At 36.8% G+C, this 24,353-nt stretch overlaps 1 protein-coding gene across 1 annotated transcript in view; it reads right to left on the bottom strand.

The window, feature by feature from the left end:
* Positions 1–24,353, bottom strand: part of SHC3 (SHC adaptor protein 3) — an 86,664-nt gene that overhangs the window by 46,717 nt on the left and 15,594 nt on the right. The window contains exon 2 of the mRNA XM_063423221.1: positions 4,564–7,338. Within this exon, the coding sequence (XP_063279291.1) occupies positions 4,564–5,103 (540 nt within the window). The 5' untranslated portion in view covers positions 5,104–7,338. The remainder of the gene's footprint in view (positions 1–4,563; positions 7,339–24,353) is intronic.

Raw genomic sequence — 24,353 nt, forward strand, 5'->3', positions numbered from 1 at the left:
GGCTGTACAACAGACTCACAGTAGTTCAGGTCCATGAAGATCAAAAGAAAGGTTTTCAACAGAGCAACAGGCATCAATATCATTATTTCATAGTCCAAATAACAGTGAAGGAAAATGGAAAGGGTACTAACTGATCTCTCAGGAATATGGTACAATAGGAGGGATTAATTACTTAAACCAATGGTGTCTTTGTCACTTACTTCTCTCTCCCCTAATCTGCATGCATGCAGCTGTAAAACCCACAGTGATAAGCCAGTTTCATTAGTCTTTGTTAACACTGTTTGTGTACCTGGGTTGAGGGTAGCAGACTCTGAAGAAGTCAGTATTCTATCCTATTAAGACCATATGACTGAAACACACAACACATTTCTTAAACAGGATGCTTTGGGACTGTGGGGTTTTTTATTATAACTATAAGCACAAAATCCTACTGATTATGTTTTTAGTCAAGCCATGCCAAATGATCAGTGATTAACCAACAGTACTACCTCAGTTTGACTGACAAAAGTTGAAATTAAATCTGATTAAAAGAAACCCAAACAAAATCGCACTTTTTTTTTTCTATAAAGAAGATAAATTTAACCAAAAAGAGGAATGAAAAAGCTTTGCTGTAATGTGGTTTTTTGGTTTTTGGGGTTTTTTTAGTGAGAGCAAATCAACTCTGGCTAAAATAGAAAGAAAAAAAAAAGAGAAACATTTTTCCAAAGAGCCCTGAAGTCTTCTAGAGGAAGGCGGCATACGATGCAGTTTTCTCTTTGTTAGCTCCATTTAAGGCTGTGCTTTGCAGTCTGGGTTAGCCACCAAAGAGAGACAGGAATTCAGTTCAACCCTAAGCACACACTTAACTTCCAGTGTACAAAGGTAGCCTCAATTATTTCAAGGAGAATGTTCCCATAAACGGTGTCATGCAGGAATGTTTGCAGAACTGAAGCCTTTACTTGGGGATGTGTTTGAACAGCTTCACAATGATGTCTGTTTTCCACATCAGATATAAACTGCTATTATTTCCTCACAAGGAATGAAAGTGTTAAAATGTTAGGGAAATAATTGCAGTTAAGATTATCTTCTTTGAATAGTTTGCTAAATATTAATAATTTAACATCCTTTTTGTTGAAATATAATTTCCCAGACTTGCAGTGGTTCTTTTGGATGAAACAGTTCTTCCTTTCTCTCTCTCAGATACTATATTTCTATCTGATTTTTAACATTAGATTTACCCAGGTCTGTTCTATACTACAGTGTTGGCTTTAAATCTTACTGTTTTTTTCAGATATACTTCATATAAGTACATAAAATTATACAGTATTTTTGGTTTATTTGCTTTTGAACTGCTGAACAACAGCATTTCAAACTCATTGACACCTGTTACAAAATCCAGCCACAAGTTACCTGAAGACAGAAATGCATTTGCCTCTTGACCGTTGTGATCTTACTTAAATAAAACAAACTCCAAAAATTCTATAACATTACCCAGTTATACTCATCAGTAGACATTTATTATTGGAAAAAACAGTTTACATTGAAACATTTAACTGTTGTTGCATTACTCAGGTTTTTTTACAATTTTTATTTTATTCTACACGTTTGTTTTTCTGACAACATGAACTTTTATAATCTCTCCCTATAGTAATCAGTCTCAGTATAGGGAAAGTGCTGAGCTCTTTAAGGACTTTCAACACAGCAAACTACTTCCCTTTCTTTTTTTTTTTTTTTTCCCCTAATTATTTGTTATTTGTTAAACAGTCCAGCAGCAGCATTAAGTAACATATCAGTACCTGACTACTTTATGTCCCCAATACAGTTATGGTCATTGTCTGATTTGTTACTAAAATGTTTTTTGGGTTGTTTTTGTGAAAATTTTTATGTTATAATATATAAAAATGCAACATGAAATCTACTGTGAGGAAAAAATGTAGAAAGTGCTAGCACTTTTATGGTTGAAAACAATCCCATTGCAGCAGACCATGGAGATCAGAATATAGCTACAGTTTGCCATAAACCTACACACTTTTTAAGCATTAGAGTTACACTGCCCATTTTAAAAATGAGTAATATGTGAAAAAGTGGGAACAGCAGTGAACTCTCAGCTTTTTCATACATTGCACATAGGAATTCTGGAATTTTGTGTCTCTTACTTCAGAAGACTCCAACAGGAGCTATCAAACTGCCCAGTAGTTACAATTAACCCTGTCCCATGACAAATTTTCTGTTTTAAATGTGGATTAATGAGAAAATTGCAACCCAGTGCACATTTGCACACACACACATTAAAAAAAAAAAAAAAAAGCTTTGCTGGTTAAAAACAAATCTAATTTTTGTCTCATTTAAAAATGGAATTTTCTAAAAGGCATATGGTACTAATTAAACATGGTATGAGTCCTCCAGACAGTCAGTATAGGCATGAGGTATCCAAGGAATGTTTCCCCTCAGTATACATTATCTGTGTATTGATTTGATGGTCTGATTGGATAAAAGCCTTGCTAGCAAACAATGTTTAAGGATTTGGGAACTGTACTTCTATTCTTATCCATAAAAATGCTGCAGTTGCCAAGGAAAACTGAGATAGTTAATAAGCAAGCAAATTAGGAACTAATCAGGACCAGTTTATTTTCATTCATTCATTAACCACTTATTTTGGTGTTTATTTTCAATCTTTGTTTTTACATTTAGAGCACTGTTCTGTGATTCTTATGCCAGAAACCACAAAATTAAAGTCATCATCCTATTTTTTTAACAGAAACAATAAACTAGATTCCATGAATTTTAATGGCAAACAAACCCCTAAAAGTAAGTTTTCTGATTGATTTTGAAAATCCATATATGTATAGCGTGTATAAATACACTTTCATGTACCCAACATCAATTGCAGTAATTAAATATTTGTTCTACTATCTCTGTTAGGTATGGGTAAATTACTAACTGTAAATGTTAGTCCACTTCTAACAACTTTAATTCTCTTTTCAATTCAAAGATATCAGCTTCTTCTAGCATATAGTACGTCAACTACGGAAAGGATTAAGAAATTGAATCCTGTGTTTGTTCTGATTCATAATGATCACTTCAGGTAAAAACTAACAGCAGCAGTGTATTCCCACAGTCCTTATTGGGCTTATACTATATTAAGCAAAATAACAAGTAAAATGGTTGAATCCCCTGAGCTAATGTGAAAATGGTGAATGGCCTTCTGTTAACCAGTGTATTTCTGTGCAAAAGAACATCAGAGTCTCAACACCATGCCTAGCATCAATGGGTTATTTTTATTGAGACACTTCTTGAAGAGTAACAGAGCAGCAGTTTGTGGCTTTAAAGGTAGCACTGACTCCCTTGTAGTTCCAGTAAATTTCAGAGTAGTGAAAAAGACAGTACAATTTCAATAGTGCTCTGAATTGGCCAACTTACTCAATCTACCACCACCTGCTAAATCTATTATCACCACTAACACAAAGAAATGAAAACTGCTTCCTCATCCCCCACAGCTAAATATGCACTCTGCTTTTGATAATGAGACTTGAGAAAAAGCAGTGAGAGTTAAGAAACAAGGGTGACACTGAGTTTTAAATCATCCTGAAATAAAGTCACCTGTGACTCTTACACCAAAAATAAGATGACACTAAAAATAGACCTGTAATATTAATAGCCTGCTGCAAAACAGTTTAACACTTAAGATACAAAAGCCTATTTGCAAATGAAACATGGCAACTGAAGAATGAATTCTGGAAAATAATGTTACTTTTACACTTTCTGCACACTATGCTGAAAGGTGTAACTAGACTCTTACCTAACTACAAAAAACATTGCACATACATAGAATCTTGAAGGTTCTACTTTAACAGGTGGTTTCAGAACATTTTCAAAGCATATGGAAACATTAAGTTTACCCTGTAAACTTAAGATCCTCTGCTCTTGACATGCTGTATCAATGAACTGAAAAGAGCAATAACATTTAAGGTGGCTGAATTCTCATTATGTAAAACAAGCTGCATTTTCCTGCTCTACCCACAACATTATTTCTCATTGTGAAACAGATTAAGAATTGTGCTCTCTGTCTTACTGCTCAAAGATTTCAAATATCATTTCACTTTAAAAACACACTTCCCCTTGGAGGTTTCTAAAACTGAAAAATTCCTGCATGATTAACAGTTCTCCTCACATCAAGGAGTCTTTCCTCCTGTATATTGCACCAGACATATTGAAAGCCTACGTATAGAAGATATATACAGTATGCTAGATGACACTGAAAACCTAAATTCAGAAGAAGGCTGAAAAAACCCAAATCAAATCAGCTTTTAGCTTAGGAATAAGATTTTTATACAGCTGTAGAACATTATTTGCAGGTTTGCTTTAATGTAACAAATTAACACAGCTTCCCAACCCTTCCTTCCTGCATTTACATTTCATGTATTATGCACCAAAAAAAAAAAAAAAAACCAAAAAAACCCAAAACAAAAACAAAAACAAAAACCAAGCACAAACAGAGATCATTTCAGCCTGACTATCCTGGCAGCAAAACCAGCAGAGAATTTTTCACTGATAAAAACAGAGAATGGAAGAAAACAGACCAACCTTCACAATGTACGTCACACCAGGTCCCAGGATCTTCTCACTCGAGTGCAGCCATCCTCGAGAGGATTTATTGACAAAACTGCTAGTTTGATTCCAATCTTCACTTCCAAGGAGCATTTCCTCTGACCGTGCTTTTTTCCCCATACTCATCTTGCTCACGTCCTGCTGAGAACACGAAGTGGCAGAGACAAGGTTACATGTGTTGTCTGAAGCCCCTGCTGCTGAACTAGAAGCACTCGAGCTTCCCTGCAATTTGGAGACAGCAAGCTCCTTTACTGCAGAGGAGAGGTTTTTGATACCCAAAAAGCTGCCCGTGCTAGAGAGTTTCAAGTGGGACACTTTATGGATGAGGGTACACAGGGTGGTGGGTCCATCTTCTTGTTCCTTGCGGAGACCCTCTGGTGAGACCAGGTACGAAGGTGAAGCTGAAGTTGTAGGAACTGCTGAGACCTTGCTGTTCATGGGCAAATTGTGAATAAGATCATCAACAGATGTCACAGAATCATTCCTGAAGCGGTTATACTTTGTACGTTGAAGCATGCCCTTCTATCTGCTTTCCTGCATATGTTCTGGCAAATCTGATGCCAATGCAGGAGATGCCTGTACTAACATAGCAAGCAATTCATAACAACACGGAGGGTTAATAAGAGTTTAGGGTAAAAAAGAAAAGAGTATAAGGAAAAATTTCGTTTGGTTCCCTGTTAAGGTTGGGTGAAGTAACAGTTTTCTGTGACTGAGATCCCAGTCCTGCTTAGAGCTGCCAACTCGCTCACAGCAAAAGCATGACTCACACAAATGAGAAGGACCCTTTTCAACAAAAGGCTGTGAACACTGCAAATCACTTCCTGTAGCCAAAAAAAAAGGAGAGAGAAGAAAAAAAAAACCCACATCCACCCACTTACAGCACACTAGCACCAATCAATTCTCAAATTCCCTTTTCCTATCTTCTCAAACAGATACTTCCTCCCAACCTTTAATTCCTATCCCCTCCCACCACCCTTTTAGTACCAAAGGCAATTACCTTCAAAACTGAATATTCATCTGTTAAAATGTTCTTCCACCTCATATATTTGTGAAACCATAAAGAAATCACAATTAGATAGCTAGTATCTGGATTATTTTTGCATAAATATAATCCCTCTCTCTTGCCCCTGCAGCAGAACACAGACACCTTAAACGTTTTAAGAACAGATGATCAGAACTAAAGAATATATAATTTTTTTTCCACAAAAGCAGCGTACCAGTGCCTTTTTGTCAATGCTGTCCTTCACAGAAACTGTAACATTCAAATTTTGATAGAGAAAGAAACCCTTCTTCCCTATTACTTTACAAGAACATTCTATTTTAATGCAGGAATTACATAAGTACCTATGTGTGAAGAAAAGTATTTTTCTGATGTCCGACAACAGGCTTAACAGATGTTTTTTCTTTCTCAACTGATATTCACTCCGAAGAAAAACATGAAGAGGATCTTCAATTCACTGGAATGTTTGGTTTAATTCTGAAAAACTGAAAAAGCCCTGAAAGAATATTAAAAAGTCCAGGTAGCAGCAAACTGACACCCTGCAGTGAAAAAAAAAAAAAAAAAAAAAAAAAAGCCTTTATTAAGCATGTCAGTCACAAACATTTGATCTGGAGAAGTAGCAAAATATGCACAAAAAGGTATTTAATTCCTCCTGCAATTTCTTTAAAAGTCAAAATGTGTACAAACAATGTGATATACAGTGACCATCACAAGCCATATGGCTTTTCCCATAAATCAATCTTCTTTGCAAAACATTTTTTGTATGTAGGACAATACACTGCATTATAAACAAATTCAGACCAGAGAAGTTGCATAGTGCAAAGTAATTTTTAAAATAAATTACTATCTGCAGCACACCTTAAATGAAAAAAGCCTAAGGAATTCCTTCCTTCTCCTACGACTAAAGGCTGCAGTATACAAACTGCAAATACAGTGAAACAGCCGGCTTAAATACAGGTATTTAATTAGTATATTCAGGACATACTGAATTAAGTCAGCACCTCTTATCCCAGCAGTGATGAATAATGGCAATGTCCTAGTCAATGTAAAGCGGTTTTCTACTGATCTGCAGAACATCCTTTCATCATCACACTGCAAACCTGCTTCAGCATCCTCACAGCATTCATTCCTCTCGTCATCCTCCTAGCACAGCAACAGCAAATATACACACCATAGCCTATTTTTACGTGTCTCTACTGCCCAGAAAACCCTACTGCTCCCGAGCGGCTCTCCTCATTAGAAGCGGCCAGCAGGACTGCAAAATGTGAATGAGATGCTGCGCGTGTGAATGAAAGGGCTGGCTAGCATCCCCACATTTCTGTGAATGAAGCGAGGCCTCGCAGCCTCTGCCAGGCAATCCCTTGGGTGCTCACCAGCCCAGCCAATACCAGCCGGCTTTGATGACTCATTCAGCAAAGCCTTGCTAAATAGTGGAAGATCCCATTCCCAGCACAGGCGGCACCTTTTTTGCTGCAACACCAGAAAATGAAGCCGGCGTGTCAGCAGACGGGAGTGGGTCGCGAAACCCCCGTGGAAGACAGGGTGTTGCCAGAGAAATGCCTGGGGTGTCCACAGGAGCAGCAGGTGAGGAAAAACGTGGAGTCAGATCCGTGTTTCTCCCCGACTGTGTTCATTCAGCCAATTCATTTACATCCAGATAGGAACATGAATGTGCACATTTCGTTTGATATTCGATTGCTCTCTGCGCGCCCGCAGATTCACAGATTTTACAGGTTTGTCTTCAGAGACCTCTGACAAAAACAAACCAAAAACAAATAAACAAAACCCCCCACAACAAACAAACAAACAAACCCCAAACAAAAAACCCCACCCAACCAACAACCTCTCCCGTAAAAATAACCACAAAAACAAACCCAAAGCTCTCCTTGAAAAAAAAATTGCATATACTTATTTCTCCGTTATTTACCCTGTTAGCACAGTAGATATTTAAAGGCAGTATGATCATCACTCCAGGGAATTGTAGGCAAAGGGAAAGCTAGAGCATAAAAGCTTCCCAGAGCACCAGCAAAAGGTCTAATTTTTGAAACTTTCATTGGATAGCTTCCAAGGCACCCACTGGATGCAGAGCTCTCCTGCAAATCTGACATTAGACACTGCAGAGGAGTAGAAGCCACTGAATTACCCAGTGCTTGAAATCCAGCGCCTATTTCAGTGTCTGATCAGGAATCTGTCTCTCTTACAAATCCAGTCCTAGGGTAGGAGAACTGAACAATTCCAAACCTTGCTTTTATAGTTCCTGGGAATAGATACAGTACATAATTTTGCCCTACAGGCAGCAGGTTCAAATCCAGCTCCAGGAAATAATGAATGAAATTAGGAGACTGTGTAACAGACACAAACTGCAATTTAAATTAGGATCTAGCTCATTCTAGCTATTGCCAGAGCATTTATAATGTCTTCTGCATTTCCAGCACTGTGTCTGGAGCTTGGACACTGACTTTGCCTTGCCTGCCTTAAACAAGCTTGTTGCTGCTGTTATCATAGCAAGACAGCAAGACATTCAGAGCACAATTTCTTTCTTTTATTTGCAATCTATGCTAATTCAGCAGGTAAAGTGGATCCAAGTTGAAAATTAGCCTTTTTCTTTTCTTGTTTTTGCAGGCCTGTGAGCCAGACACTACAACATGATTAATAAACGGCCATGGAACAATTCTTTGTCAACCCAATAATAAAATGGCAGGTGGAAATTAAATGTCAATAAGTGAAAAATTATATATAATCCTGGAAATACATACACAATGAGGGGGTGTACTGAAAAATGCAGCATTTCTTACAAACTACTGGTAATTTTGGCATCTTAGACCATTGTTTCTTCTTTGATTTTTTTCCCTTTTTTTTAAGCTCTGTTTTCTCACGGATACCCTTCTCACCCTAATTCAGTTCTTGTTTCATGGCACTGTTCCTCCTTTTCTTCCTCCAAGGAGCTCTTGGGGCTTATTCTTAGCTGCCACCTTTTTCCTTCTGTCTCTAAACTACCTCTGCAGCCTGTATTTCAGAAGCTACTAATTTTTATTAACCACAAAGGATAAGAAAAGAAATTATGCTGGGGACACGATTAGAGAGAGAAACTGCATTTTGCTGAGGTTTAAATGGTTTTAAATTGCTGCAAATGTAGGAGACATTGGCAAATACACAAGCCAAACCAGGTAGGATCATGTGACCACCATAAAGAGGAATACCACTATTATGTTCCAATCTATAGTAATAAACTCTCCAGAATGCAAAAGAGGTGACTTTCAGTGATCATTTTCAGAGAAATATTAATCATATAGTCAGAGTTGGCAAAAATACCTCTGATCAAATAGGTACTCTATACAAATAAGTGCTAGAAACTTGAAATTCTGCTGAAATATTTGCATCTTCAGAGTTGTTGTCTGGTAGCAGTAAAATTGCTTGCAGGCTAAACCGAATTTAAGACAAATGAGAAAGACCTTGACTTTGGCCAAAAAAACCCTCCAAACTAAGTTTAGGTTAGCTAAGTTATAAGGAACACTGAATGTCAGACAAACATAAATATAACTGTTGCTAAGAGTTTTAATACTAGACAAAAAGTACCCTTAGGGCATCATGGTTAACACTGCTATTTATGGCAAGTCCTAAGCAATTACTGTAACTGTGATGTAACACTGAGCCATCAGCAAATAGGATGCTATGCCTCACACTGTAATATGACAGACACAAGAGTTCACAATCTGCTTTGGTAAATGTTCTTGCTGAATCTTCAATATTAACAAATGGTCAAATAAAAGGGTAGCATTACCATAGTACAAAGATTTCTAATATCCTGTGGGGACATTACTTTCAATAATTAAGAAGGAAAAATATAGCATTCTTTGCTCAACACAAGACAGATACATATCAGAAATCTCTTACCTTTGTATTTATTAATCAGCCTAATCCAGCTTTCTTTATGTGAGACAACCTCAGATGATGTAGTTAACAGAAAAACAAGATAGGATAAGCTAAAAGGCATTATGGTCTAACCTTCTTAAGAAGTATGTAGCTACTTTAATTTTAAAAATAATCTAAAAAATTTGATATATTCTGTTTGTACATATATAGTATATCATATTCTGTATTCTTCTGTTTCTCTAATCTACCTGCCCACAGAGCTCAGTTACATCCTACTGTGATTTCAAGGGGGGCTAATCTCATAGCTGCATATATACTTCTACTTCAAAACATTTTTCAGGAACCAAAGCATAGACTGGGCTCACATCACTTAGATTTTTTTTCCCTAATGAGTGTTTGACTCCAACCTCATCTTACTGTCCTATGCAAAAACCCCTGAAGACCTATAAGTAAAGGGTGCCATTTTCCCATAGCAGAAAAAACAACCAACCAACCAGCCAATCAACAAACCAAAATCCAAGGAACACCTCTTTCCCCCAAAAAACCCAACATGAAACCAAAACTATTCTAACGAATAGAACTTATAATTCTATTTGTTAATTTATTAAATCTATTTGCTAATTTGTTAATTTATTTTTTTTAAAAATTGCTATAAATTGCCCCCATCTCACTTTCATCTTCACCCCTTTTCTTTCACTGGATCAGAGTTTTGCTGTTTCCGTGGCAACATTATTCCTAAGGGTGGGCTGCACCAGGAAATGGGAGCATTATCTGTGGTTTTGAAAATTATTTTTCTGGAAAACCGTACTGTTGAAAGTATTACTATTCAAGACCAGTGATTATTAATCATTAATGATCAACCTCGAATGTCAATTACATCAGTGGAGTATAAAATTAAGTTCTAAATTATGCCTACAAATTTTTGTGTAGATGTTTATATTTTGAACCGGAAGCTGACCTTAAACAATGTTCAGGAGGCTGTTTTTTCTGTTAGATGGAAATACTGAAACAATTTTGTCTTAAGACATGTTCATCCACTGAAATATGACATAAAACATTTGGAAGAAAATGAAACCTGTAATTCCTTCTGCTCCATTAGTAGTTCCTGAGAGCCTATTGTTATAAGTCAACGCACTACAAAAGTTCACAGGAAAGACGTATCTGAGATAATACCCAAATCTGAACATGAGACTAGGCTTTTGTAAGGAAGGATCAGACAGTGAAGTGCATTAATATCTACAAACCAACACTAAATCAACTCTTATAACCCCTCAGATGTTAATTATTTCTTTCTTTCAGCCAGACACTGAAACTAGAGTATTAGCAGCAGTGTAACAGAACTGTATATCCTAACAAACAGATAATCTAAAGCTCTGCCATGTCTGTTTGGCTGCCTGAAGATCTTCGTATATAATTTTACTTTTTCTCCCTGTTCCAAGCTTCCACCCTCTGCACCAGGAGTCACACTCTAACTGGAGCCATACACCAGAGAGGGACTCTGCCCTAAGAAATACATCCCAGTCACATGTTTTTTGTGTCCACAAACTGTGGCACAGTGTACAAAATGTACTGCATTGTGAATAATGTAATGAGAAGCCCATAACATGGTCCCATCAAATTCATCCATACTGATGGAAATTATGTTTCTTCTGGGCATATATGCATTAATGTCCGTGTGTCTCCATGGGTTTCTATTTTAAAGAAACAGAAAAACCTGTGATTTGGAGGAGAAAGCAAACAGCAGCCTAGTTCACTGACAAATTATGCAACAACTTTTTGTGCTATCTTCTTCAGATTGAAAGCCAGTCATTTACTTATTTTTTAACATAGCATCTTTTTGATTCTCATTCATTAAATGCATTTAATAATTCAATAGTTTTCTACATTGTAATAAGGTGTCAATTTTTTGGTTTTGATAGGGTTTTGAGAATTTTATTTTAATTTGTTCATATCTTATTTTCCCAGGAAAGTTTTACAAAGTTGATTTTAAAAACGCCCCTGTATTTGAAATCTGACTTCACAAATTTCCTCTTGATTCCAATAGGAGTAAAATTTCATTCTCCTCTTCCAGATCCAAATGAAAGTCTGGGAATTTTAATTGTGTCTGACTTTTTGTACAAGATTTCTAAGGTTGTTTGTCACTTATAAGTATGTTTACTTTTATGAAAATGTAAATGGCTTTATTTATATTTTGCTTTTTAAAACCATGAAAAATTATTTATTACTTATATAATATACATACATAGAAGAATAAGAATGTTCTTTACCACCATAAGAATGTTTATGCTCTAGTATCTACTAATTTGTTAGGATAGCTAAATACTGTCAAGAGCAGCAATGAAAAGACTAAGTGAAAAAAGTGCATAGTGCACTTCATTGTAACTCTTGGCATCAGGAATGCCTAACTATACTTTGTCTGAGTAGACAGCAGTCCATTAACCCAGACTTTCCCAAACCCATTAGTTTCCTCTGCCCTAATTAAAAGGTTGTCAAAACTGTAAGGAGCAAGCACCAACAGAGAGTAAAAATTACCATCTTTGTCTGTTGCACATCAGACCAAAATTGTGGCAGTATGTGTAGAGATCTGGGGACAGCAGACCTTTTCAGACTGTACCACCTTTGCCACATTGCCATGAAGTGTAAGCTGTGTGTGGCTGAAGAACAACACACAAAAAACTGTTTTGGGGTTTGGGGAGTTACTTTCTACTAGATCAGTTCTAGGCTCCAAATCACTTCAGTCATAAACAGTGAAGACGGAGAGGAAAATAGGCCAGCACAAGTGTCTAATACGCACTTGCATCCACTTCACCCTGAAACAGAACCCATTAACTCGTGTCACCAAACAATACAGATGCTCTTGGCAAACATGGAGCTACACGTAAAGCCATTATTGATCAGCTTCAGTACTAAAATATTCTGGCAGCTCTGCAGTAGTGGATAACAGCACCAGTGGAGGGTTATTCACAGCACCACTCACAGCACTCATTCCCAGTGAATTAAAAATAAGGACTACTTCTGCACTATCCGTACATATAGCTGATATGAATCATCGTACCTGTTTATGCTAATGCTACTTGTTATCTGACCTGAAGTGATGGTTCACTTCTTTCTGGGCACAGTCAAATGGAAGAGGCATCTGCAGACAAGTGTATATGTGCAGGTATGCCCACATGCCTGCATGTATTAAGGATGCATTCTTTTCTTAGCTGGGTTGCTTTTCTTCTTTGCATTTGAGTTGGCCTACCTTAGATACAACAATACATATGGAAAGCAGGATGGCAAATCTGTGTAAGACATGATAATGAGGCAGGGCAGGGATGGAGGGATTTAAACATCTGTTCAAATGTTCACTTAACTGGATTGAAGTTTACAAATTACATTGCTAGTAATGTAGGGAAAGGCACTAAGTGAAATGGCTGCAGGTGTGATGACTGAGAACTTGTTTGAAGATCCATGAACTGAAGCAGAGCAGAAGGGAGGCAAGCACCCTTAACTCTAAAAGGGACTCCAAAACTAAGAAATGTTTAGAATGGCAGAGAAATTGAGATAAAGATATGTTTAACACCCTGTCATATACAGCAATCTGTATGTTTCTTTGTTGTAGCAAAAGTATATAGCATCTTTCTCTAGGTAACCTCAGAATATGTGTTTTGTTTGCTCAAGCAGGGTCAGCCCCTGAGAAGCTTCAGTACAATTAAGGCTGAAAACTGTTGGTATTCTGAGGGTCAGCAGTTCTCCAGAGGACTTTGGGCATTTGCTCCAGGACCAGATTTCAGTAACAGCAAAGAGATGTAGCAAGGACGTATAGCAGAAAGGCTGGAGCAAAAACATGGCAAGTGCTTGAACAGACAAGCAGAAACCAAAGCCCACTGGACAAGCAAAGGTATGCAGGTCATAGGAGATATCAGAATAGAGAAAAATGGTCAGCTGTGAGGGTCTGTGGAGAAACCATACACCAACAGCCCAATCTCAGAACTGCCCCATACTCACTTTGAATTGGGTTTCAATCAAGCACTGGTGCCAGGATGAAGACGTAGAGCAGAAATGTCACTGGCGGAGACACAGATACAGCTCACAAACAGAGAGAGGAAAAAAGGATGCTGAAGCCACCATACAGCCTGAGAAAGTCTGCTGGCAATAAGTAAAGCAGCAGGAAAAATCCTACTAAGTGCACTGAAAACAATCAGCCTTGCTACCCAGAGACAACAGTAGTGCTGTTGTCTCCAGTTAGTTCAAGTTTAAGTAACAGCACATCTGAGACTGAATGCTATCTTTACAGTCAACACGTTAGCACTCCATAGATGTTGATTATCTGCTGTTATTATTCACTTTGACTAGGATATGAAAGAGTAGGGATCCACATTGGTACAAAATTATCATGTGCCACTGAAGCAACCTGCTACGTGTCTGGTCTAACAGTTATTACTGACCACCAAACTGCAATTATCCTGAAATGAAGACTTTAAAATAAAGACTAGCAGCACTACATCTGTCTAGGACTACCAAGACAGTGCCAGAGGAATGCTTTGTCCTACTAAAACTGATCCTCTAACCAAGTGCAAGAAACTTTACCAGTAAATACACAACTTTGCTCTGAACAGGGTACAAATACTAAGCCTGTTTTTGAACAGCACCTTACCAACATATGCCTGACTGGAATATCTAAACCAGAAGAAATCTGTTGTTTAGCTACAAGTATGAGGACTGCATGCAGCAACAAAATTCTTAAGTGCAATTAAATTGAAAACTCAACAGTTAAGACAGAATTAAGTCTACTACATAAAATTTTGTATCAGACTACATATACACGTCTGTAACGGAATACATATGCAGACCACCATGATGAGAGTCAAATGAGAGAACAGGAGGATATTGGGATGTTTCAGAATTGTGATGCATAGGTAGATGGTAATGTTCCTGGACTGATACTCTTTCTTACCTTGCCAATACCATTTTTATTTTGTGTTTAATTTTTTTTTTTTTTTTGCCAAAGCAATAGGTGGATTTTTTAAGGGAAAGCAAACGAATATTATGCTAGAAAAACACTTCCTACATATACACAAGAAAGCATAATCTATATTTAATTGCTCTATACTACATCTTCCTAACCCTTTCTAGTGTGCAGGTGGAAATATGTACACACAACCACTCCACACAAGCTTTCAGTCACACAAAACTAACACCTGCCCTCTGCTGTCCAAGATGCAAACAAAGCTGGAAGGAGCTCTTCCTTTCTACAGAGCACATGCATTCTCTCTAGAGCATTAGCATCTACAGGCAGCTACATAATCTCCCTGCAAATCACACTCACAAAGGGAACAAGGAGAATGAAAAACTTGCAAGTTCCTGCAAGGCCACACGTGTTGTTTTTGCCTGGGCTAAAGGTAATTTTCTCCACAATGCCTAATATGGGGCTGTGCTTTGGACTTGTGTTGAACACAGGGCTGAAAACATAGAGATGTTTTTGTTACTGCTGAGCAGGGCTTACACAGAGCCAAGGCCTTTTCTGCTCCTCCTGTGGCCATGCTGGTGAGGAAGTTGGGGGTGCACGGGAGGCTGGAAGGAGACACAGCCGGGACAGGTGACCCAACTGACCAAAGGGATATTCCAGATCACAGGGCATCATGCTCAGGATTTAAAGTGGGAGAGAAGGGAAAGGGGAGGATGCTTGGAGTGATGGTGTCTGTCTTCCCAAGTAATCATTAAATGTAATGGGGTCCCGCTGTGCTGGAGATGGCTGAACACCTGCCTGCCTTTGGGAAGCACTGAGTTAATTCCTTGTTTTGCTTTCTTTGTGTGCACACTTTTTGCTTTCCCTATTTAACTGTCTGTATCCCAACCCACAAGTTTCCTACCTTTTGACTTCCAATTGTCCCTGATCCCATTTCTGGGGGAGTGAGCAAGCAGCTGTGTAGTGCTTGGTTGCTGGCTGAGGTTAAACCACAGCACCATGTTACAGCAGCAAGAAGTGAGTGTGGTATCTCGTCAAAAAGTAAGACCATAGTTTGAGAGGACAGAGATGGGACTCAGACAGTCCCGCCTGAGTGTCTCATCTGTTCAGAAGCACAGAGTAATGACCAGAAACCCAATTTCTGTTGCTGCTTCAGTCTTTTTTGCTCATGAAAGAAAGCAGTCTATAAAATGTCGTCAGTAGATAAACCATCTTGCTCAGCCTTAGGGGGGTCCTTTGCAGCAGAAATTATCTCTCCATCACTTAAGGAAAAGAAGGGATATATACTGCCAGGAAAGGTGATGTACATGACATATGAGCAGTGTAGGAGGATCATATGGCTGGTCTTCCTGTAATTATGCCTAAAAAAACACCTTGTAGTTACAAAACAGCAAATAGATCAAAAGGATGTCTGAAGAAACCCCCAGATAAATTATTGTAACACAGATAATGAAAAATGAAGAGGCTATTTCAAGTTTTCCCTTTTATCATTAATTTTTTACTTCAAGATTAAAAAATTTGAAACTTTTCAGTACAGCAGATGCCCATAATCCTAATCATAAATAAGCACTAGTTAAACCAGCCGAATAGTCACTTAGCATCACTAGAGATGTAACTGAACTTCACCAGATGAAAATACTTTTAACAGCTTTTAAGTACCTTTTTGGGAAAGATACTGATTTTCTAAACCATCATTAATTTGTTCACTTTGAACAGAACTTTGGTCAAAGAAAATTAAAATTAGTTCCTACCATTAAAAGCATCTACCATAAAAACATCCTTTACATATACATCATGACTATGAGATTCATGACCCTTTAGCCTGTTTTCCACTCCTTGGTTACCTCTGCAGCTGCTCACTATCCTCTATCTGCGTATCATTGTTAGATTGACAGCTAATGAAACTACTGACCAAACTCAGCCATAAACTACAAAGAAGGGGAGATTTGGAAGACGTCAAGTAACAACACACTCATGGAATAAGCAGGAAGAGGAAAAGGTGAAATTATATCTATGTCCCCATAGAGGGAGGCTTCATAGTATTAGTCTGCATTTCTTAAAGTCTAGTGTTTTTAATAAATATGCTTTATAAATTATCTGTATCACAAAACTTCATAGATAAATGTCAAGACACTGACAGTAACCACCACATGGTTAGCAGGAGTTGTTTTGCTAGATTTAATTGGAGCAAAAAGATTTTGTATATGCCACAGAGTAGTGTTTACATTCTGATTAAGAATCATAGGCTCATGAATGATTTTCTAATAGAAGTTTGAAACTTTAGGGCACATTTTCCTTTCTCTGAAATCCTAAGACTGCTCACAATGTCCTTAATCTATCTCACAAAGTATGCAAACCTGCCTGTCACCTATATTTTCATGCAGACTGGGATACATCTCTTACAAATGCTTAAGAGACACTTGACAGTACTGCGGCACATCACCATACTTCAGCACACTTGTTTTTATTATGGATATATCATCTGTGCTAACACTCAAAAATTTTAAATCTGAGTTGGCCAAGTTCCACATACAAAACCAATTAGAACGAGTTCAGCCTTCAGACTTTCATGTCACCATGATTATGACTATTGTCCCTAGACAGAATTTCCATCTCATGATTTCTCACTAGAAAAAAACCTCAACCACTGGTCCAGATGCACATCCATTTCAATAGAATTAAATATGATACTGTGCAATCTGCAGTTTATCAACTGGCTTGAAGTAAGCTCAACAGCTAATAATTCCTAGAACAAAAGGTAAAAAGGAGCTGCTGTTAGTATCTTCTCTATTCTTTTGTTTAACACAAGGAACATGTCTTCTGTGAGTGAATTCTTCATTAGACTAGTCAGTTACTTTCAAGGAAAATAGCTGGTGTTTATTAAAACTTGAGAGAGTCTGTCACAACTCTGGGTGAATTGCTGCTGTAATCAGTCACCCAATTACTTACTGTTTGTAAGCAAAAGTACAAAACAAAACCACTGCACATTACACTTTGAGCCTCTTAGCATGGGGAGACAAGGTCAGTATTAGGTACAGTTTTCCTGGGTAATTCTTACGGTTTAAATCAATCCTTAGTAGCTACCGGTGCTGGGCATACTCCTACATTATGCAGTCTGATGATGCAGATAGATGTGCTCCCACCTGCTGTGATTCATGCGGTCCAGTCAGATAATACAGTAGCATTATTCAACAAGCTGCAGCAAGGTAGTCTAATATTGGCTTTTCTGGCATTGTCTTCTAAAATACAGCCACATAATAAATATTCTTAGTATAAAAAAAAAAGTCATGAAAAATTATCTTACTGTTTCTTTGGTGATCTTCTTGCACTCAGAGCAAGTAGACAAAACATGTTTATAGATCTAAATATATATATATATACATGCACACACATGCTTTTCTCCCTCTCTCTGTCCCTAGCTAATATAAAGAAGTTACATTTTATTTCCAAGGCTGTTTCTCCTCTTAGTGTATATAGCTATACTGACTCCTACTATGCCTGCAGTTTTCCTTTAATTTGAACATACTTTGTAAAGATCAAGTAGCAAACACTGCAGGTGTCTTATGTAATTCATTTTTTTTCCTCATCACTATGCAATCCTGCATGATGGGAAACCATGCACATATTTTGGCTTATTAAATAATGCTGCTTCCCCTAATTCTCTCCTGAAAATGTATTTCCATTGCAGAATGCCTGTGTTAGTATTTAGAGCATAGCACACACTTCAGACTTCCTCTTGAAATTAGCAAGAATATTAAGCCAAATTTAATTTTATTAAAGACAGTGTTAGATTAAAAAATATGCAGCAGTTAGGGATGCTGTTCTTTTTCCTCTTAATTTGGAGTCACATCACTTCAAAATCAACACTTGATTCCTGAGACATTCGAGTGTACTTGACATGGAGATTGGTTCTGGTGTTTGTATGGTTAATCTGCTGAGTCGTGACTACTTGTAACTGTCAAATTCTCTCCAAGGATAAATAATTAAAGCTTCTGGAAGAATAAGCACACAGGAAGCAGTGGAGATTGGATGTACGTAGGTGTTGAGGGCATTAATTTTTATCCAATCGCTGAATAAAAAGCACATTATTCATGCAACCTTGTTCATTCACTGCTACGTGACCTGCACCACAATAGAAGACTGCAGCATCCAGTGCTGAATTCAAGGCATTCAAGGCAACGAGGAAAGGACTCCAACAGAACCAGCACAGAGGAGCGAAATGCTACACTGTAGGTGTAGCATGCATCCTTTGGTTAATGCTTTAGCTCTTATGACTAATGCTACAGTGACACAAAAATACTTCTTCTCATTGAATATTTTTCTTTGGGTGCAGTAAAAATAGCAAATATTAGCCTTAAGGTAGAAGGATCTTTTCACTTTCTTTTCAGCACGTATCTCTCATGTGTCAATGACAACTATCAGATTAAAAATCCAAACTCATAGGAAACAACAAACAAAAGAATTCATTAATTGGTGAAGCAAAACAAATGCAATGCCTTGTAGTATCTGTGGTACAAAACTTTTGACACAAAGTATTTCAATAAAGTGAATACTGAAAGGTGTAAAATCTACAAAGCAGTTTTATCTGTGAAGCTCAAAAAAGCCTGTTATAAGTTCCTGAAGATTTTTAAAGCACAAGAACAACTCCGTGTTCCAAAATAGATTCCTCCACCTTCACACTGCTATTCCTGTCCCATGTTAACTCACTACAAATTCTATCTTTTCCTTGATGCCTCGTGCTTGTTAACTAACTACTTTTACATGTAATTGTTTATTTGCTTGAATATTTGTATACCACATACAAAGGTGAAACTCAAACAAGACTCTAGTGAAAAAAATCAACCCATACATTCTAAAAATTTGGGCATCTATAAACATACATTAAGGTCCATGGTTACTGGAAAGCAAGGCACCTGCTAAAAGTGTTCCTATCATCTCCCACAACTACCTACTCACTCTGGCATTTTTAAATACCAGATCAGTTACATCATTCTTAGTAGCAGATGTAACAGCTTCATATCTTATATCCAAGCACAGGCACAAAAGATTTTAATTCTCATTTATAATGAAAAATAATGGTCTTTTAGAAAGTCTCGAAAGCTGCAGAATTCCCTAATGACAAATTTGGGTGTTTGAAATGTTATCAGAATAAAAACTCATTTTATTTTTACATAAAAACAGAACTCTCCACAGATTTCAAGCATGAGAGAAATTAATTAGGTTTTATCACAAACCAAAAAAGAAACTGAAAAATAACCAAAAAGTATTTAAAAATTAAAACCCCTGTTATTTAAATACATAAATAATGCAAATTTTAAAATACATATTATATATATGAAATGCTACATTTACAGAAAAAAATGGATTCATGTGAGGAAAAGAATTAAGGTCCTCACAGTAGGAAAAGAGAAAATCATATCTAGGTAGTCAAGAAGAAGAAGAAAATGGAAACAGAAATTTTTATATATAAATGGTTGTAATAGGGCAAGTTTAATTCAGAAATAATTGGTAAATTTGAAAATAGTAAAGTCCTCAAGGAAACACATTAAGCATTTGGTTGGAAAAATACAAAGTGTTTTATCCTACTGCCAGAATTAGAGAGTTTGGATAAGCTCTTAGAGCTGAGAATAGTCTTTTCAAAAGCATTGCTCTTGCACACACTCAGGAATCAGCATGAAAGTTTGGATAACGGGTCATTCCTCCTCCACCTGCATTAAAGCTAAAGAGAGCATTTCAGAGCACATGAAATAGGAAATTGAAAATGGCAAAGATTGTCCTTTGTGCTCTTCATTGGTCACCCTCTTCACTGAAACTCTAGTACAAAAATATATTGCAGGGACAGGACAACATGAGATGTAATTAATCAAAAGAACATAAAATTGTCCCGTGTCCCAGTGATGTAGTACTAATGGTCACCATTGTTGTAAAACATTTGCCTTACATTTTGAAGGAAATTAATCAACATTGTGATAAATCATATTATATAATTAAACATTAATGCTGGGAACCAAGATTACTGAGCTCCTGGGTAACATCACATTTGTGTGATGTTAAGAACTGTGTGACATTACTCAGGAGAAAATAGTTTTCCTAATGTCAATAAAGAATGTAATATAATCTCCCTCTGCCGTTTCAAAATTGAAAAATGATTAACTGAATAGAAGAGTAACACAGGACTAATTCTCCATTTATCATGGCCAGGTCATAAAATGCTGGTTATATCCATGATAAGTTCATTTCAGGGCTTAGCTCAAGAAAGGTTAGTAAATTGGAAAAAGGGCATTGCTGATACTGTTGTAAGCCAGATTTTTTGACTTTATATTTTATGGAAAAGAGAATATTCTCGCAATATTCGTGGCATAGATTAAAAAAAAAAAAAGAAATATAAAGATTTTCAATTTTTAAAATCTGGCTAAGATCACATGGCTTTTATAATTCACCATTGTCATTTGTGGTATTTGTGAAAATTCAATTCCTAGCTATCAAGAGGCAGACCAACATAAGTTTTTTCTGGGCAACAAATAAAGGCGATGAATGAAATTTATGAATGTTTGCTTGCAAAGTTCAGATATGCCAATGAGAATTCAATGTGTTTAAAATAGCCACAGAAAGCTATCTCAAGTATGATTATGGAATCTCAGCTGAACTGCAACGTGTCCACAAACAGTACAACTGTTTTTATCCCACCCATATATAGCACATGTTTCTGACACGTTCATATGCAGATTGCAGGTGGGAGTTTCCAGGTTCAAAGCTAATTTTTCCACAGAGTGGCATGTTCCCAAAATTCATTTTCAACCCACCTAATTTTAGGCACTTAGTGGAGGGGCTAAAGTTAGAAACCAAGTCATCCTAAACTCTCTCTACAGGCTATGGAAAGATAGTGATAAAGGGCTGGTAAGATGTTACTGCAGATGAATTACATCTAGTGAATTCCTATTCAGTATTCAGACTGAAGCTATCTGCTTATTAGCAGTTCAAATGTTTGAATATTGTTCAGAACAAACAAATTGCATCTAATCATTAAATGAGCTGTATACTTTTCCCCCTTATTCAATCTCAATAGCTACTTCTGTGAACAGCAACTTGCTGGCCTTTTAATCACCATTCTTTCTCTGTTTATTATCTTTCTAAACAGATAAATCTTCTTTCTTTCTCCTCTTAGGTTTCCTTAGGTAGCAAATAAGTAAAATCTACTCTCTAAGACAGTAGCACAACAGAGTTGGATTATTTTTATAACTACAGGTGAATGAGCAACTTGTCCACCTAATGGCTTAGATTACTTTAAAATTACCCATAGCTCCCAAATACTTTGATTAGTGTTCAATAATTTCCTATTCTCACAGCCAAAACCTCTGCTGGAAGCCTGGGAAGGTATCATTATTTATCAATTTTACTCCAAAAAGCAAGATCTCTGACAAAGAACGTGCTGACAGTCACAGTTAAACAATTTTACAGGATGAAACACTAAGTACTGGAAAATAGTAATAGGAAAAATAGGGGCATTTATTGCCTTTTGCATTTCAACAACTTAAAAATATGAACCCAGGAAACCATATAGTCAGTGTACATAATGTAATGATACATTTTCCAAGCCAAATATAGTTGACTAAATCAAGGCAGAAACATGGGCTGCAACTGCAAAAATAGAACAAAGGAAATGTGGGGGGAAAAAACCCAACAAACTCAAACCTACTTGAATTTTAAATATCTTTATATATAATTATCTTCTGATTACTAAGTTATAACACATACTTATTAAAACAGTTTCAGAAAAATTAAAAAAAAAAGACATATACCCTGAGATTAAAATATATATATATATTCCTACAGTTTCAGTTCTACTTGCCATCATAGCCACTCAGAAATCTAGCTGCAGATCCTTCCTTGTTACCAGTTTCAATATTCTAGGAAGTCCATACATAAGATCCTCCAGGTATTTTCCTTGCATATTAAAGTATTTGTCATATATGCAATACACTGCTTTCATTTGGCAGCCAGGTGGGGAGGGTATGATGAAATTTCTCTTTCTTTATTACATCCTATGAGAATCTGACAGGTAACTCCACAATCAGTCATGAAGCAGGCCTTTTTTTTCCCACTTGTGCAGGGGCCCACCACATTTACCAGATCTGTGGATGTATAGAGATACTATAAACACTACTACACAATGCTACAGACACTTCAGAAGAGGTACCGTATTTTCTTACTTACATTGTGAGAAGAAAACAAAACTTTTGGACACGAAATAATACATTAATTAATAAAAATACATTTTATGCAATTATAAAATGGAATGATATTTGAGTTCTTCTAAGAAACTTCTACTGCTCACTATTCCCTCGGATAGGATATTCTTTGTAGAATTATCTAAGACAAAGATCAGAACCAAGTAAATACATGCCTCTCTCATTTACAATGTTTTTAAGAAGTCAGTTAAGTTCAGTGAAGCCCATTAATTAATAATACAGAAATAGAGCAAGATTACAGGATTTTTTCTCACCTGCAAGCAACAAGGCTTGCTTTAAACTCAGCAAAGCAAAATGTCTAGATTTATTTAAAACCAAACTGAAATCTTGCAACCATTATCTTCCTTCGAATTCTCATCATCCTCACTTCATATTTCAGTGACATATGCCATGCACCAGAATAACAGTATAAAAGACACTGCATTAAAACAGAAAAGAAAAAGAGGAAACACCCACACGTACAAAACAACAACAAAAAAAATCAAACAAAAAGAAACACCACAGAAACTTTGTACTCAAAGAAAATCTCATGCAGCTAAACCCTCTTGAAAGGATACCTGGAATGTATGGAAAGTAGGGAGGAAGTACATACATGTTTTGACCCATAGGCTAGAAAATGAGCATATGCTTATTCACCCTTATGATGTATACATATTCTTAAGCATACCACTGAGAGAAATTCACTGACATCTAAGAAAGTAAGGAATTTATGCATATAACCCATCTCAAATAATGAATCTTTCAACACTAGGAAATGTATGCCAGTATTTCATACATGCACCAAAGCCAGGACTTAATACTCTACTCAGTACTGTGTATAACAGGAGAAGACAGAGTATCTGCAGGCACAGAATTAAAGCTGTGTTTTTCCTGATTTTAAAAGGAGGAGGAGAATTTCATTCAAAAAGCCTTTTCTGTCCCTGGCAATTATTTGCACTGGGAAAGTACTAGACAGTTGCCTTCCCAACTAATAGGTCCTTAGAATATGGTTGCATGTGTGATTGCACTGGAGCACTTCTGATTGAATGACTAAAGAGAACTTGACCTCCTCCCCACTTATATTTTCAAGCTGCAGAAAGAGGCATACTCCAATTATAAACACGGCAGATTGAGATGCAACAATTGAATGGTAAGGAACAATCATCCATAGATCTCACTCAGAGTGCCACAAATATGACATTCAACCATCTCAAAGAAACTGTGCTCACGCTTACCAGATGCTAACGCATCCATTTCATTTAGTTTTGCCTTCTGCACAGTGAAAAATATTGTAATTTTGTAGTAATTACTGTCAAACTCACAGCTCTAATTATATTCTGCCATTTCAAAGTGCTTGCATATGCATTTAATGCTTCCAAAGATGTCACCCTAAATACTGACATATTCTGTTCATTCACAGAAGATATACTGCACCAATAGCCAATGCAACTGCATTTTAATGTAAAACAAATCACCAAGGAAAGTAAAGTTCAAGCAAACATTTTTGTATTTTAAAATCTGAGGTATACGTATGTATTCACATTTGCATTGTTGCAAAATACCCAGCTTCTTTCTTTTACTCTGCTTCATGCAGCAGGAAGATCTCTGATCATGCACCAAAATGCATGTTGAAGCTTCAGGCTTAAGTTCAAGCTTCAGGCTCTTCCCTTCTATCTTTATTTTGATCACCATAAAAGTGAGACAAATACAAGGG

Source organism: Prinia subflava, chromosome Z (genome assembly GCF_021018805.1).
Source record: "Prinia subflava isolate CZ2003 ecotype Zambia chromosome Z, Cam_Psub_1.2, whole genome shotgun sequence".
Taxonomy (NCBI): domain Eukaryota; kingdom Metazoa; phylum Chordata; class Aves; order Passeriformes; family Cisticolidae; genus Prinia; species Prinia subflava.